This window comes from Podarcis muralis, chromosome 6 (genome assembly GCF_964188315.1).
Source record: "Podarcis muralis chromosome 6, rPodMur119.hap1.1, whole genome shotgun sequence".
Classification (NCBI taxonomy): domain Eukaryota; kingdom Metazoa; phylum Chordata; class Lepidosauria; order Squamata; family Lacertidae; genus Podarcis; species Podarcis muralis.
The window spans coordinates 89,643,119-89,656,970 of record NC_135660.1 but is presented as its reverse complement, the minus strand read 5'-3'; the positions used below and the strand labels follow the sequence as shown (position 1 = coordinate 89,656,970).

General features: G+C 48.4%; 1 protein-coding gene across 1 annotated transcript in view; it reads left to right on the top strand.

Moving 5' to 3' along the window:
• WDFY4 (WDFY family member 4) overlaps positions 1–13,852 on the top strand; it is a 191,490-nt gene that overhangs the window by 10,350 nt on the left and 167,288 nt on the right. Inside the window, exons 3-8 of the mRNA XM_077930700.1 lie at positions 2,973–3,082; positions 5,175–5,327; positions 6,029–6,218; positions 8,464–8,653; positions 11,393–11,553; positions 13,258–13,710. Of these exons, the coding sequence (XP_077786826.1) occupies positions 2,973–3,082; positions 5,175–5,327; positions 6,029–6,218; positions 8,464–8,653; positions 11,393–11,553; positions 13,258–13,710 (1,257 nt within the window). The remainder of the gene's footprint in view (positions 1–2,972; positions 3,083–5,174; positions 5,328–6,028; positions 6,219–8,463; positions 8,654–11,392; positions 11,554–13,257; positions 13,711–13,852) is intronic.

Genomic DNA, 13,852 nt, shown 5'->3' with positions numbered 1-13,852 from the left:
AGCGAGGTCCGAGTCCAGTCCGAGGTCGAGGGTGCGGTATGGATGCCGTCCATCAAAGCTGAAGCGGAGTCCAAGGCAGGGAGTGGGGTGAGGTCAGGAACTCTGGCAGAAGAGCAGGACAGGGTGCAGGCAGGAACAGGCTACCAACAACCTGGGACTGGGGCTGGCTGGCTTTTATCTGCCCTGAGACATAGGGCGGTCCCGGTCCACAGGTGACTCGCCTCTCCTGGCCTGGAGGTGAGGACTCCTCCTGAGAGAACTTCGTTCCCTCCGCCTCTCTGCCCTGAGCCTCTGCAGCTCAGGAGAAGCTGGAGGGTTACCGGACCCAGAGGCAACCTCAGCTTCCCCTGACAGGGCTGAGAGTGGAGCACCTGCAGGCAATGGGTCCTCTCAGGAGCCAGAGCAGACTCAGCTGGTGCCTGCACCTGAGGATCCAGCACAGGTGAGGACCCTTCAGGCTCAAGCCCCAGGCCCAGCTCAGCTGGTTCTGGAGGCGAGGACTCCCGTGCAGGCTGGGATTCCTCAGGTTCAGCCTCCGAGTCCGAATCCCAGGCCATCACAACCGCAGGGGCAGTTGTCCGGGGCACAAAATTGTTAGGAGTACACAATGGCAACACCCAGAGCTGCCTCAATACAGCTGTGTGCTTCTGTCACTGGGCTCTGTTGAAAACGGCTTCTCCATGCGGGCCAGGAAGTGACCAGACAATGGACCGACTCTGCGTTTCTTATCTCCGCGGTTGTGATCTCCTGGGTGATGCGGTTGAATGCGCATGTGTACTCCATCCATTCCCCTCCCTCCCACCCCCTGCTCCATGTGGCCCCGGGTTCTGGCAACCCTGTGGAGGCCCCTAGGTAGGCAGTCAAAACCTCAGGGAGCCCTACTATTATCTAGTGGGATAATATTCAACTAAGAAAGCTTGAGACGCGGGTGGCGCTGTGGGTTAAACCACAGAGCCTAGGACTTGCCGATCAGAAGGTCGGCTGTTCGAATCCCCATGACGGGGTGAGCTCCCGTTGCTCGGTCCCTGCTCCTGCCAACCTAGCAGTTCGAAAGCACGTAAAGTGCAAGTAGATAAATAGGTACCGCTCTGGCGGGAAGATAAACGGAGTTTCCGTGCGCTGCTCTGGTTTGCCAGAAGCGGCTTAGTCATGCTGGCCACATGACCCGAAAGCTGTACGCCGGCTTCCTCGGCCCATAAAGCAAGATGAGCGCCGCAACCCCAGAGTTGGTCATGACTGGACCTAATGGTCAGGGGTCCCTTTACCTTTAAGAAAGCTTGAATGCAATTTTATTTCAAGATCAAATCAATATTATTTTGATCCGTTGTCACGGGGCCCCTAAAAGGCGTGGGACCCATACTCTGGTGCCTACACTGCCTGTTTGGCACTGTGGCCCTGCTAGCAACCCATGCTACGCTAATGCCCAGTTAATATTCCCTGGGTGAAATGGGTCCATGTTGGTTTGACCCCGCAGAAATTGGGACCGCATTTATCCCAAACTCGGCTCCCGTCCCAGAGACTTGTTTATCCCCATGTCAGAGTGTTGGTTCATAATGAAATTTGGAGGGGAGGCCCTTCCAGAGGAAGGTGACTGACAGCAGCAGGGATAAAGATGGAGGAACGTAAGCTCCGAGGGAGAATACACAGAGCAGACCACTGTGGGTGACAGCTGGAAGAGGGCGGTGCCTTTTCCTTGGACGATTGAGACTCGCCATGCCAAAGGAGAAAGGAGATTCTCATAGAGAAAGGACTGTGCCAACCATGACCAAAGGCTTTTCATAGAATCATAGAATCATAGAGTTGGAATAAACCACAAGGGCCATCGAGTCCAACCCCCTGCCAAGCAGGAAACACCATCAGAGCACTCCTGACATATGGTTGTCAAGCCTCTGCTTAAAGACCTCCAAAGAAGGAGACTCCACCACACTGCTTGGCAGCAAATTCCACTGTCGAACAGCTCTTACTGTCAGGAAGTTCTTCCTAATGTTTAGGTGGAATCTTCTTTCTTGTAGTTTGGATCCATTGCTCTGTGTCCGCTTCTCTGGAGCAGCAGAAAACAACCTTTCTCCCTCCTCTATATGACATCCTTTTATATATTTGAACATGGCTATCATATCACCGCTTAACCTCCTCTTCTCCAGGCTAAACATGCCCAGCTCCCTTAGCCGTTCCTCATAAGGCATCGTTTCCAGGCCTTTGACCATTTTGGTTGCCCTCCTCTGGACACGTTCCAGTTTGTCAGTGTCCTTCTTGAACTGTGGTGCCCAGAACTGGACACAGTACTCCAGGTGAGGTCTGACCAGAGCAGAATACAGTGGCACTATTACTTCCCTTGATCTAGATGCTATACTCCTATTGATGCAGCCCAGAATTGCATTGGCTTTTTTAGCTGCCGCGTCACACTGTTGGCTCATGTCAAGTTTGTGGTCAACCAAGACTCCTAGATTTTATAGACCTACTGGTAAAGAGCTGCTGCTTTTAGGCTGTTTTAGGTATTAGATATTTTATGGTGCTTTATTGTGAAGCCACCCTGATTATGTACTTGAGGGATGGGGCAGAAATCGAAGTAACAGAGACACAAACAGTGGGATGAGAAGAGTATGTTCTGTAACAGCCCTACTCTTGGGCCTTGAGCAGAATAGAGTACAGTGGTACCTCGAGTTAAGTACTTAATTCGTTCCGGAGGTCCGTTCTTAACCTGAAACTGTTCCTAACCTGAAGCACCACTTTAGCTAATGGGGCCTCTTGCTGCCGCCACGCCGCCGCCGTGCGATTTCTGTTCTCATCCTGAAGCAAAGTTCTTAACCCGAGGTACTATTTCTGGGTTAGCGGAGTCTGTAACCTGAAGCATATGTAACCTGAAGGGTCTGTAACCCGAGGTACCACTGTATTGCAGGCATCTGTTCAATAACCTAAGCATTCTGCTGTTTTTCCCCCAATGTGTTTCTTCCCCCTTTACTCTTCAATGGCAGAAGAAGCCCAACTGGCTGTGTGGCAATTTCTGCAACGGAAGGACGAAGAAGAGCCGGATGATGGTTATGTGCTCCTGAGATCTGTCTACTTACTTTCCCTTGATCACATGGTGAGATAAAACATTGTCCTCCTCTGCCCCTGACTTGCCACTCGAAGGAGCTGGTATGAATTCCCCTGTGAGCGCCATTCACTTACCTGAGTCAGTTCTAAGTGAAGCCGTTTCCACTTCAATGATATTGAATTCAGCTGTTACACAAAACCTATTGCGTGGCGAGTTCCCACCCCCCCCCCAGTGGAAATAAAGACACATGACAAAATTTATTTAAGGTTAATGGGCTAAATATGGCCGCAACTTTATTGGTTACAGGTGATGAGCGGTATTGGCTCAGGCATTGGTCCTAACAGACTATCCGGCTTCAGCCTGTCTGCTTGAAGACTGGGAAGGGTTAACCACCAGTAGGGGGAGCCCTGCTGATGCACATCAACTAGGAACTCCCCCGGGGTCACCGCTCAGGGGCGTGCCTTAGGCCCTCACCTCAATAGGCTTCGGACGGGGCCACACCCCCCGGAATCCTTTATCGGACTACCCTTCACTATGCGGGGCAGGTGATGGCGCTTCCTCCCCTCTTCCATCTACAAAACAATACCAATGCCTAACCGCCATTACCAAGAAAGTTGTGACGATTTGCTACGAGGTAGGTGAAAACCAAGGGGCTGGTGCCAATTTGGCAAGTGGAAAAATCCCTACCAGGCCCCTCAACGGCGACCAACCAAGGTCCATAGCAAGGTCAAGGAACGAAAAGCTTAAAGGGCGGGAGGGTGGGAAACAGGAACAGCTGGTATGCGGGAAAAGAGGGAGATCCCCAGCCGCGCCTGCGTTTAAATCTGGCGGGCCACACCTCCAAAGCCAGCCGATTGGCTGGCCAGGGGGTGACACGGCTGGGGATTCCCCCAATCGCGTGGGGGCTGGGACGCCCGCAATCCCACCTCCTCTGCAGGTTGGAAGTGGCTTTAGTTTAAGAAAGTTTGGTTTCTTAAGGTCCTATTGTTACGAAGTTTGAAAACTTCTAGCTGAAGAAGGTAGGTCTCTGCATACCCAATTGATCGCTGCTTATTTAGGGCAGTGGTGAGACTGAGGGCTCGTCCACCCAGCTGCTTGCCCCATGGCTTGAAAGTATAGGTCCAAGTGGTTTTCTTCATGACCTGCATTTTCTAGGCATGGGTGCAAGTGGTTTTCCCCTTGCCTTGCTCCTTACTCAGGGAAAACCCACTCCTTCGTGCTCAATTGCAAATGGCAATACGGGGAAACCCAAATTGCTGTTTGCTCTGGTTTCCCCCAGGGCAAAACAGCACGATGAGTGTGGATGAGCCGTGAGGCTGTGTGGGCACACCAGCAGAGCTTATCTAGTCTGCCCTATACTGCAATGACCCTGCTGCTGCCCTGCCCCATGCCAGCCCCATTTAAATAAACTGCATCACCAGGGCCAGGAAGGTGGCTCCATGGCTGCTCCCCACCCCACAGGCTAGTGCTGTCCATACCAGAATGCTTTTACAGATTGGGCAGCAGCCATGGAGAGAGTGCAGGATGGTAAGAAGAGTGAGAGGGTGACCTTCAATGTTTATTTAGGCCAGTACCTCCAATATGAAGATAGCTGTGCCCCCCATACTCCACTAGGGTCACTGCTAGCTCCTTGAGCTGTGGGTGTCTGCTATCCTAGGCTCTGACAAGCCCTGTTTGTGGTTTGAATTAAGACCTCTGCCTCACGACACCCTATAATTAGTTATACGGTGGCAGTGTATGAACTTGCCAGGGCCGGCTCATACATGGGGCAAGGTGAGGCAACCGAACTCAGGCGGCAGGGGCAGCAGATCCTGATGTATATCTTTATTCCCCTATTGTTCCTGATGTTGATTCCTCGCCCCTTCTTTTCTGGTGGGGAGGGGGCACTGTTTTTTGGGGTCTCCTCAGATGCCAAAACATCTTGGGCCACCCCTGGCATTCGTCATATTCTAGTTTACGTACCAGCTGATCTGTTGCCTCAGCCTAACAACTCGTCGCTTTCAGCCTTCTCTTCTCCAGGCGAACATAACTCTCTTTCCAGCTTTTCTCACAGGACTGTTTTCTACACCTGAAAGAGGCTGGTAGGATAGAAGCCCTGAAATGAGGGTTAATGCAATCAGCTTTGCTTTCCCATATCCAGGAACGAGGAACCCGGTGGAATATAATCAAATCTGGGCTCCCAGTCGCCCTGTTCCAGTGTCTATATTTCTTCTTTGCCTTTCCCCTGGAGGAAGCTGGTGGAAACACTGGGATGAGTCACTCCGAACATCAGGCACAGGAAATGTTTGTGCAGGTAGGGCTTGATGTTGTTGTTTAGTCATGTCCAACTCTTCGTGATCCCATGGACCAGAGCGCGCCAGGCACTTCTGTCTTCCACTGCCTCCCGCAGTTTGGTCAAACTCATGCTGGTAGCTTCGAGAACACTATCCAACCATCTCGTCCTCTGTCGTCCCCTTCTCCTTGTGCCCTCCATCAGGGTCTTTTCCAGGGAGTCTTCTCTTTTCATGAGGTGGCCAAAGTATTGGAGCCTCAGCTTCACGATCTGTCCTTCCAGTGAGCACTCAGGGCTGATTTCCTTCAGAATGGATAGGTTTGATCTTCTTGTAGTCCATGGGACTCTCTCCTCCAACACCATAATTCAAAAGCATCAGTTCTTTGGCAATCAGCCTTCTTTATGGTCCAGCTCTCACTTCCATACATCACTACTGGGAAAACCATAGCTTTTACTATACGGACCTTTGTCGGCAAGGTGATGTCTCTGCTTTTTAAGATGCTGTCTAGGTTGGTCATTGCTTTTCTCCCAAGAAGCAGGCATCTTTTAATTACGTGACTGCTGTCACCATTTGCAGTGCTACCTCAGGCAAATGGAGCATCTGAGCATCTCAGGATGGGGAAAATATCTCAAAGCAGGAGGTGGTGTTATTGTGTTTAAGCCCAGGGAAGGGTCTGCTTGGCTAATAGCATCTGATTCTTCCAGTTGTTCTTTGCTTCCAGACAATGCTCAACATTTATGCAGAAGACCAAGGGGTGGAGGAGCTTCTCATGGCTACTGACCTTCAGTCTCTAATCATAGCAGCAGCCTCATTTTGGGACCGAGGTAGCCCTTCCTGGAAAGGACCCACAAGCCGCGTTCTCCGAACAATTTCAAAGGCCCAGTCCAGAAACACGATTTCATACTTGCAAGGTAAAAAGAACCATGTTCTTCTGTACTTATGAGATGGAGATGACCTGCGATCATCATAGATATCATGGATCTGTATTGGTGTTGTTTGGGTTCAAAGATTATTTCCCAGGGCTAAGAAGTGAATGATATCCCATAAGGCAGGCATAGGCAAACTCCAACCCTCCAGATGTTTGGGACTACAATTCCCACCATCCCTGACCATTGGTCCTGTTAGCTAGGTATGATGGGAGTTGTAGTCCTAAACATCTGGAGGGCCAGAGTTTGCCTATGCCTGCCATAAGGTGCTTCCCACATAGACTTCATTGAAGAGTGCAGCAGCTGTGAAGAAAGCAGATTATATGTAGGGCTAGGTGATGTCTGGTTTTCAGCTTTGCGATATATCAGCAGCTAAACATCACAATATATCGATATATCACAATGTTTGCAATAAGGATGGAGCTATGTAGAGACATTGGCTGGCTTCACTGTTTTCATCACATTGTGATGATTGCATAGCAACACATCTCATGATTCACAATATATTGTGATATCAAAAATTATGAAACCAATTATCATGGTATGGACTTGAAGCTGGTTTTGAACAATATATTGATATATTAGGGCTGGGCAATACATCAATATATATATTTTTATGTATACATCAATAGGGACGCGGGTGGTGCTGTGGGTTAAACCATAGATCCTAGGACTTGCCGATCAGAAGGTCGGTGGTTCAAATCCCCGTGATGGGCTGAGCTCCCGTTGCTCGGTCCCTGCTCCTGCCAACCTAGCAGTTCGAAAGCACGTTGAAGTGCAAGTAGATAAATAGGTACCACTCTGGCGGGAAGGTAAACACCGTTTCCATGCGCTGCTCTGGTTCACCAGAAGCGGCTTAGTCATGCTGGCCGCATGACCCGGAAGCTGTACGCCAGCTCCCTTGGCCAGTAAAGCGAGATGAGCGCCACAACCCCAGAGTCGGTCACGACTGAACCTAATGGTCAGGGGTCCCTTTACCCTTACCTTCATACATCAATATATCATCCAAAATCAGCCCTAACACACATCATGAATGGTGATACATTGCCAGGTCAAAAAGTATGAAACCGATATCACAATATGGACTTCAAACCAATTTTGGATGATCTATTGATGTCTTGCCCAGCCCTAAGTATATGATAGGGATTATTAGCAAAAGGACTGAAAATAAAACTGCCACCATTGTAACATCATTACGTAAGGAAAAAGGCATATTGTTTTGGTCACTGTATCTCAAAAAGGATGTTGTACAGCTTGCAAAGCACAGGAAAAGGCAACTCAAATGATCAGGGGGCTGGAACAACTCTGCTATGAGGAAGGGATATATTTGGACATTGTTATGGGGGCGGGGAGAAGATGAGTAAAGGAAGGCGGACATGAAAGAGGTTTATAAAATGATGCATAGTCACTTTGAAGGTGACTCGGAAACTACAACTAATCCAGAATGCGGCAGCTAGACTGGTGACTGGGAGCCAAGACCATATAACACCGGTCCAGAAATACCTACATTGGCTCCCAGTACGTTTCCGAGCACAATTCAAAGTGTTGGTGCTGACCTTTAAAGCCCTAAACGGCCTCGGCCCAGTAGACCTGAAGGAGCGTCTCCACCCCCATCATTCTGCCCAGACGCTGAGGTCCAGATCCGAGGGCCTTCTGGTGGTTCCCTCATTGCGAGAAGTAAGGTTACAGGGAACCAGGCAGAGGGCCTTCTCGGTAGTGGCGCCCGCCCTGTGGAACGCCCTCCCATGAGATGTCAAAGCGATAAACAACTACCTGACATTCAGAAGACATCTTAAGGCAGCCCTGTTCAGGGAAGTTTTTAACGTGTGATATTTTAGTGTATTTTTGGTTTCTATGGAAGCCGCCCAGAGTGGCTGGGGAGGCCCAGCCAGATGGGCGGGGTATAAATAAATTATTATTATTATTATTATTATTATTATTATTATTATTATTATTATTAAGAAAGTGGAGAGAAAGGCTTTGTCATATATGAGTCATCCAAAGAAAAAATGAAATCAATTGGCAGGCGATTCAGGACAGACAAAATAAGCGATGCGATAGCAGGGAATTAATTTATGGCATTTGATCCACAAGATGTATTGTAGCGCTGGCCAAGAAGTAGTGGTCTGATTTACCCAGTCTTGGACATACCCTTGGGTACTGAAAGTGGAAGTGTTGAGCTTCCGTAGTTAATATTTACCCGTTTTGCTTTTTTAATTATTCTTTCTAGCTATGGATTGCATCAAAATTTCCGTTCAGAGTTTGTCCAGGCTTGCTGACTCCCTGTCTCCTCGTGATGTATGCGAAGCAGTCAACATCATCCTGTGCTTTGTGAGGGATTCGTACCTGATCTCTCCTGCCTTGCTTTTGGAGTTTGAGAACAACGGGGGCTATCAGCTCCTGCTGAAAGTGTTTCTCAGGCAAGTCTGTTGATACAGCCTGTTGGTTGTCACAGAGTGATGACTGTGTGTTTTTTCGTTGAGTAATTCTATTGTATTTTGTCGCGAGACTCTTGATTTCATTAATGCATGCTTCTTAGGACTCAAGCTTTCTAGCCACAAGTCCATGCTTTCTTGGTCCGTGTCCAAACTCTGCTTTTAATTTTGCCCTGCCTCTTTCGTTAGGAAAGCCACCTCTTTAATGCTGAGCAGAAACTAATGGCAATTTGGGTTTTCTGCAGAACTGGGTTTTGCTCCAATTCAGTGGTAAATAGCTGCTGTTGTTTTTTCAGGGAAAGGGCCGGGGCAAAAAACCCAAAGAGCCTGGAAGTGGAGCTTTAGAGTTCCATTTGACAAAAAACTCAGTAGAGCATGAGACTCTTAATCTCAAGGTTGTGGGTTGGGGCCCCACGTTGGTTGAAAGAGTTCTGCATTTGCATGAAGTTGGACTAGATGACTCTCATAAAAGGTAAAGGGACCCCTGACCATTAGGCCCAGTCGTGACCGACTCTGGGGTTGAGGCGCTCATCTCGCTTTATTGGCCGAAGGAGCCGGCGTACAGCTTCCGGATCATGTGGCCAGCATGACTAAGCCGCTTCTGGCGAACCAGAGCAGTGCATGGAAACGCCGTTTACCTTCCCACTGGAGCGGTACCTATTTATCTACTTGCACTTTGACGTGCTTTTGAACTGCTAGGTTGGCAGGAGCAGGGACCGAGCAACGGGAGCTCACCCCGACGCGGGGATTCAAACCCCCAACCTTCTGATTGGCAAGTCCTAGGCTCTGTGGTTTAACCCACAGCGTCACCCGCGTCCCAGATTCTCATAGCCCCTTCCAACTCTACATTTCTATGAAAGCACAGCCCTGTGCTGAGAAACATGGCACAAAGGGAAGTCTGGATGAGCCCTAACTTCACTTTATTTCCCACCATGGGTTGCAAATTTAATTGTTGGGTCTCTGTTACACCATACTGAGCTGTGTTTGGTCCTTTAAAGACCAAAACAATATGTTTGGCAGAGAACCCAAGATCCCCAATCCTGAGTTTACATCCAACATCCAACATTCAGATTTCTGGGTTTTCTAACATGTCTGCTTCTTCTAAATTCCTGACCCAGAGAGGGACAGCTCTGATGAGTTCCATTTTGTTCTGGTTCTGCGTTTTAATTTTGGGTAGGCAGCTATTAACTCTTTTCAACCAATATGGCGAAACTGTTTGAATCACGACAGGAGGAGCACCAGGCTAGTTGTATTAAGCAGCTGTGCATTGTTCAAAAGGGGAGATTAAAGTATGGTTACCAGATATCCCCATTTCCCGGGGACAGTCCCCGAATTTACAAATCTGTCCCCGGACAAAATCCGTCCCCGGAATGTCCCCGGATTTCATTTAATGTCCCCAGATTTATATTTGAAGTGTTGTAGATTTATTAGTAGGGAATGAATGTTGCGTGATTGGTTCAACAGCACAAGACACATCATATGGGGACTTCCGACAAGCCAAAATGGCAGGCGCCACGGCAGAGAGCAGCTCCTGAAGCCAGCCAGAGCCAATTGCTCTACCAGGCTGACTCCGGGCTGCTGAGACTGCCGCTGCCACCGCCACTGCCTAGGGGGAACCGGGGACGCCCGGTGCGTAAACGGGGGGAACCGCTCACCCCCCTATGACCCAAATTGAGACAGGAGCAAGAGTGTCCGGCCAATTGGCTGACTGCCCAGTGGCGCTCCAGGGCCAGGAAAACCCCAGAGTCGACACAGGGAGAAGGAGGAGAGGAGAAGAAAAAAGAGAAAGAGGAAGGAGAAAAAAGAGGGAGCCCCGACCTTGCCTTGTTGCCGCTGCTGAGGAGAGGTAGGAGAGCACTGGGAGGGCAAAGACACATGGCCAAGCCCAGGCCTGACCTGAGCCTACTCCATGGTGGCTAGCGCTCCTAGAGAGCAGGCCAGGACCCAGAAGAAGGCCACACGACAGAGGAGACCGCAGAAGTGAAGATCGTTCTGCCCGTACACTGAGGTCCAGCTCCAAGGGTCTTCTGGTGGTTCCCTCGCTGTGAGAAGCCAAGTTACAGGGAACCAGGCAGAGGGCCTTATCGGTAGTGGTACCCACCCTGTGGAACGCCCTCCCAGCAGATGTCAAAGAGAACAACAAGTACCAGACTTTTAGAAGGCATCTGAAGGCAGCCCTGTTTAGGGAAGCTTTTAATGTTTAATAGGTTATTGTATTTTAGTGTTTTGTTGGAAGCCGCCCAGAGTGGCTGGGGAAACCCAGCAAGATGGGCGGGGTATAAATAATAAATTATTATTATTGTTGTTGTTATTTTAAAAAAATAACTTTTTCTTCCTCTTTTGGAAAAAAAAAAGTGTCCCCAGGTTCTTTGAAAAAAATAATCTGGTAACCTTAGATTAAAGGCTCCCCTTGCCATATCCTCCCCCCAGTGAATTGTGTTCCAATCTGCACCTCTGTCCAAGGATGGGGATCAGTTAGGTTTACAGAAGAAACCAGATTCCACTGTTCCTCCCATCACTATCTGGACAACATGATGTCATAGCTAGTCTGATTATCTCCTCCCTGGTCTTGAATTAGTCAGTCCTAATTTCAGCCTTGGGTATCTTTAGCTGTTCCTTCTCTCATATATGTCTTCTTGGGAATTCTGCACTGCAGCAGAGGCAGTGAGGTGCCTGGTTGCTGTTTCCACATGTGATAACTAAGTTCTCCATCTGCCTTTCCAGATATGAAGGGCTGCTGAGCAGCAAAGAAGACGCCAGTATTAAAGAAATGCTGGATTTCCTGGCACAATTGACTGTTTGCGGGAAAACAGAACTGAAGGTTTCAGGCAATATTACACCTCCCCAGCTGCCGCAATTCAGTGCTAAACAGTCCCCTTCTCCAGGTATGTATCATGTGGCCAATGATGTGACGGAATTTGGCTGCATGGCATGAAAATGTGAAAGGGGATGCGGGTGGTGCTGTGGGTTAAACCACAGAGCCTAGGATTTGCCAATCGAAAGGTCGGCCGTTCAAATCCCCGCGACGGGGTGAGCTCCTGTTGCTCGATCCCAGCTCCTGCCAACCTAGCAGTTCGAAAGCACATCAAAGTGCAAGTAGATAAATAGGTACCGCTCCAGTGGGAAGGTAAACGGCGTTTCCATGCGCTGCTCTGGTTCTCCAGAAGCAGCTTAGTCATGCTGGCCACATCACCCGGAAGCTGTACACCAGCTCCCTCGGCCAATAAAGCGAGATGAGCGCCGCAACCCCAGAGTCAGTCATGACTGGACCTAATGGTCAGGGGTCCCTTTACCTTTACCTTTATGATTTGTGGGGACATGCAACCAGGAATTTAAACACAGCCTGTGAAAAAGTGAGCAGAAATCAGGCATTCAACACTTCCATGGCTGCCAAGAGTAGTTGGTTCACAACATAAAAAAAGAGATCAGAAGTGTGTTCCTTCATTATGGATCATTTCCATAATTAATTGGAAAAAATGTTTTAAAGCACCCCCCCCAAACCCCCAGAGTCCTTTCTGTTGGGGATAATTCAGACTGAAATTCCCAGGTGTCAAAAAAGTTATTTAGGTTTGCTGCTACTGCGGCCCGTGTTTTGTTAGCCCCAAAATGGAAAACGAGCGAGGTCCCAGCCAAAGAAAAATGACAACTTAAGTTGACGGAATAGGCACAACTTGCAGACTTAACATATAGAAAAATAAAAGAACAAGAAGAACATACTTTTAAAGAAGATTGGAAAATGTTTATTGACTACGTGGGAAATAATAGTGTACAGCTGAAAACGTTAGCAGCATTAAGATAAATTCAACAGTGTAAATAAGTTTTGATGGATACAATAATGGAATACTGAACGGTATAGTTTTTGTAAAACGTGCAGGGATTTGTGATATGCAAAATGAACCATGGAAGGAGAAGAAGGGAAGTCATTGATATTTTAATGATGTAAAAATGAGTGTTTTAAATTGCAAAACAGAAAATTTAATCAAAATTATATACAAAAAAGAGAAGTGTGTGTCTTCAAACAGTAACAGTTTTAATTCTGAACATTTGGACCAGAAGTGGTCATGCTTTGAGAATCCCCATCTAATGCGGGCTTCCTCAATGGAAGCACCTCTCGTTTAAGTGCCAAACATACCAAACATTGCAGCAGGACCGCCATCGTTAATTTCCATAGCATTTACATGACAGCAAAGCTTGCTAGATTTTCCCCAGTAATGTCTTACGAAGAGAGCTGTTAAGACTTTTTATTTAAAAAAAGAAGTGGTTGCAAATTTTTTTTTTTTTTTTTTGCTCTATAAGACTCACTTTTTCCCTCCTAAAAAGTAAGGGGGAATGTGTGCGCGTCTTATGGAGCGAATGCAGGCTGCGCAGCTATCCCAGAAGCCAGAACAGCAAGAGGGATTGCTGCTTTCACTGTGCAGCGATCCCTCTTGCTGTTCTGGCTTCTGAGAGTCAGAATTTTTTTTCTTGTTTTCCTCCTCCAAAAACTAGGCGCATCTTGTGGTCTGGTGCGTCTTATAGAGCGAAAAATACGGTAATCACCCAGGGAGAATACCAGAGAAATTGCTGATGCTGTTGTTTTCCCCCCACAGGAAATACAGTGAAAAACCTGAAAGCCTTCCAGGTGCTGGAGTCCCTTTTTCGGAAATCGAGCAACGCAGAGCTCTGCCAGCACATCTTGCTGGCCCTGAAAGATATCTGGACCTGGAACCCCATGAACTTTTTCCTCCTGGAGTGGTCTCTGCAGCCCATTTCCCAGTTTGTGGGCATCATCCCTCTCAAGCCCACGCTGGTCCAGAGACAGTTCTTCCAGTTGGTGGAGTCCTTGGTGCTGGATCTCTCGTACATCCCCCATGAGATCCTGAAGGATGTTCAGGGCTTGATCAAGGAGAGTCCTGATCCACTGTGCACTTCACTTGCTCTCCGCTGCCTCCACAACATCACACAGAGGGACCTGCTCTTCACAGATATCTTCAGAGACTCGGGGCTCTTGGGAATGCTACTCGCGCAACTGCGCAAAGAGGCGAAGATATTGAGAAAGAAAGGTACAATGCATTAACCACACCTCTCTCTATGTCAGCGGTTCTCAACCTGTGGGTCCCCAGATGTTGTTGGACTACAACTCCCATCATCCCTGAGCTCTGGCCTTGCTAGCTAGGGGTGATGGGATTTGTAGTTCAGCAACAT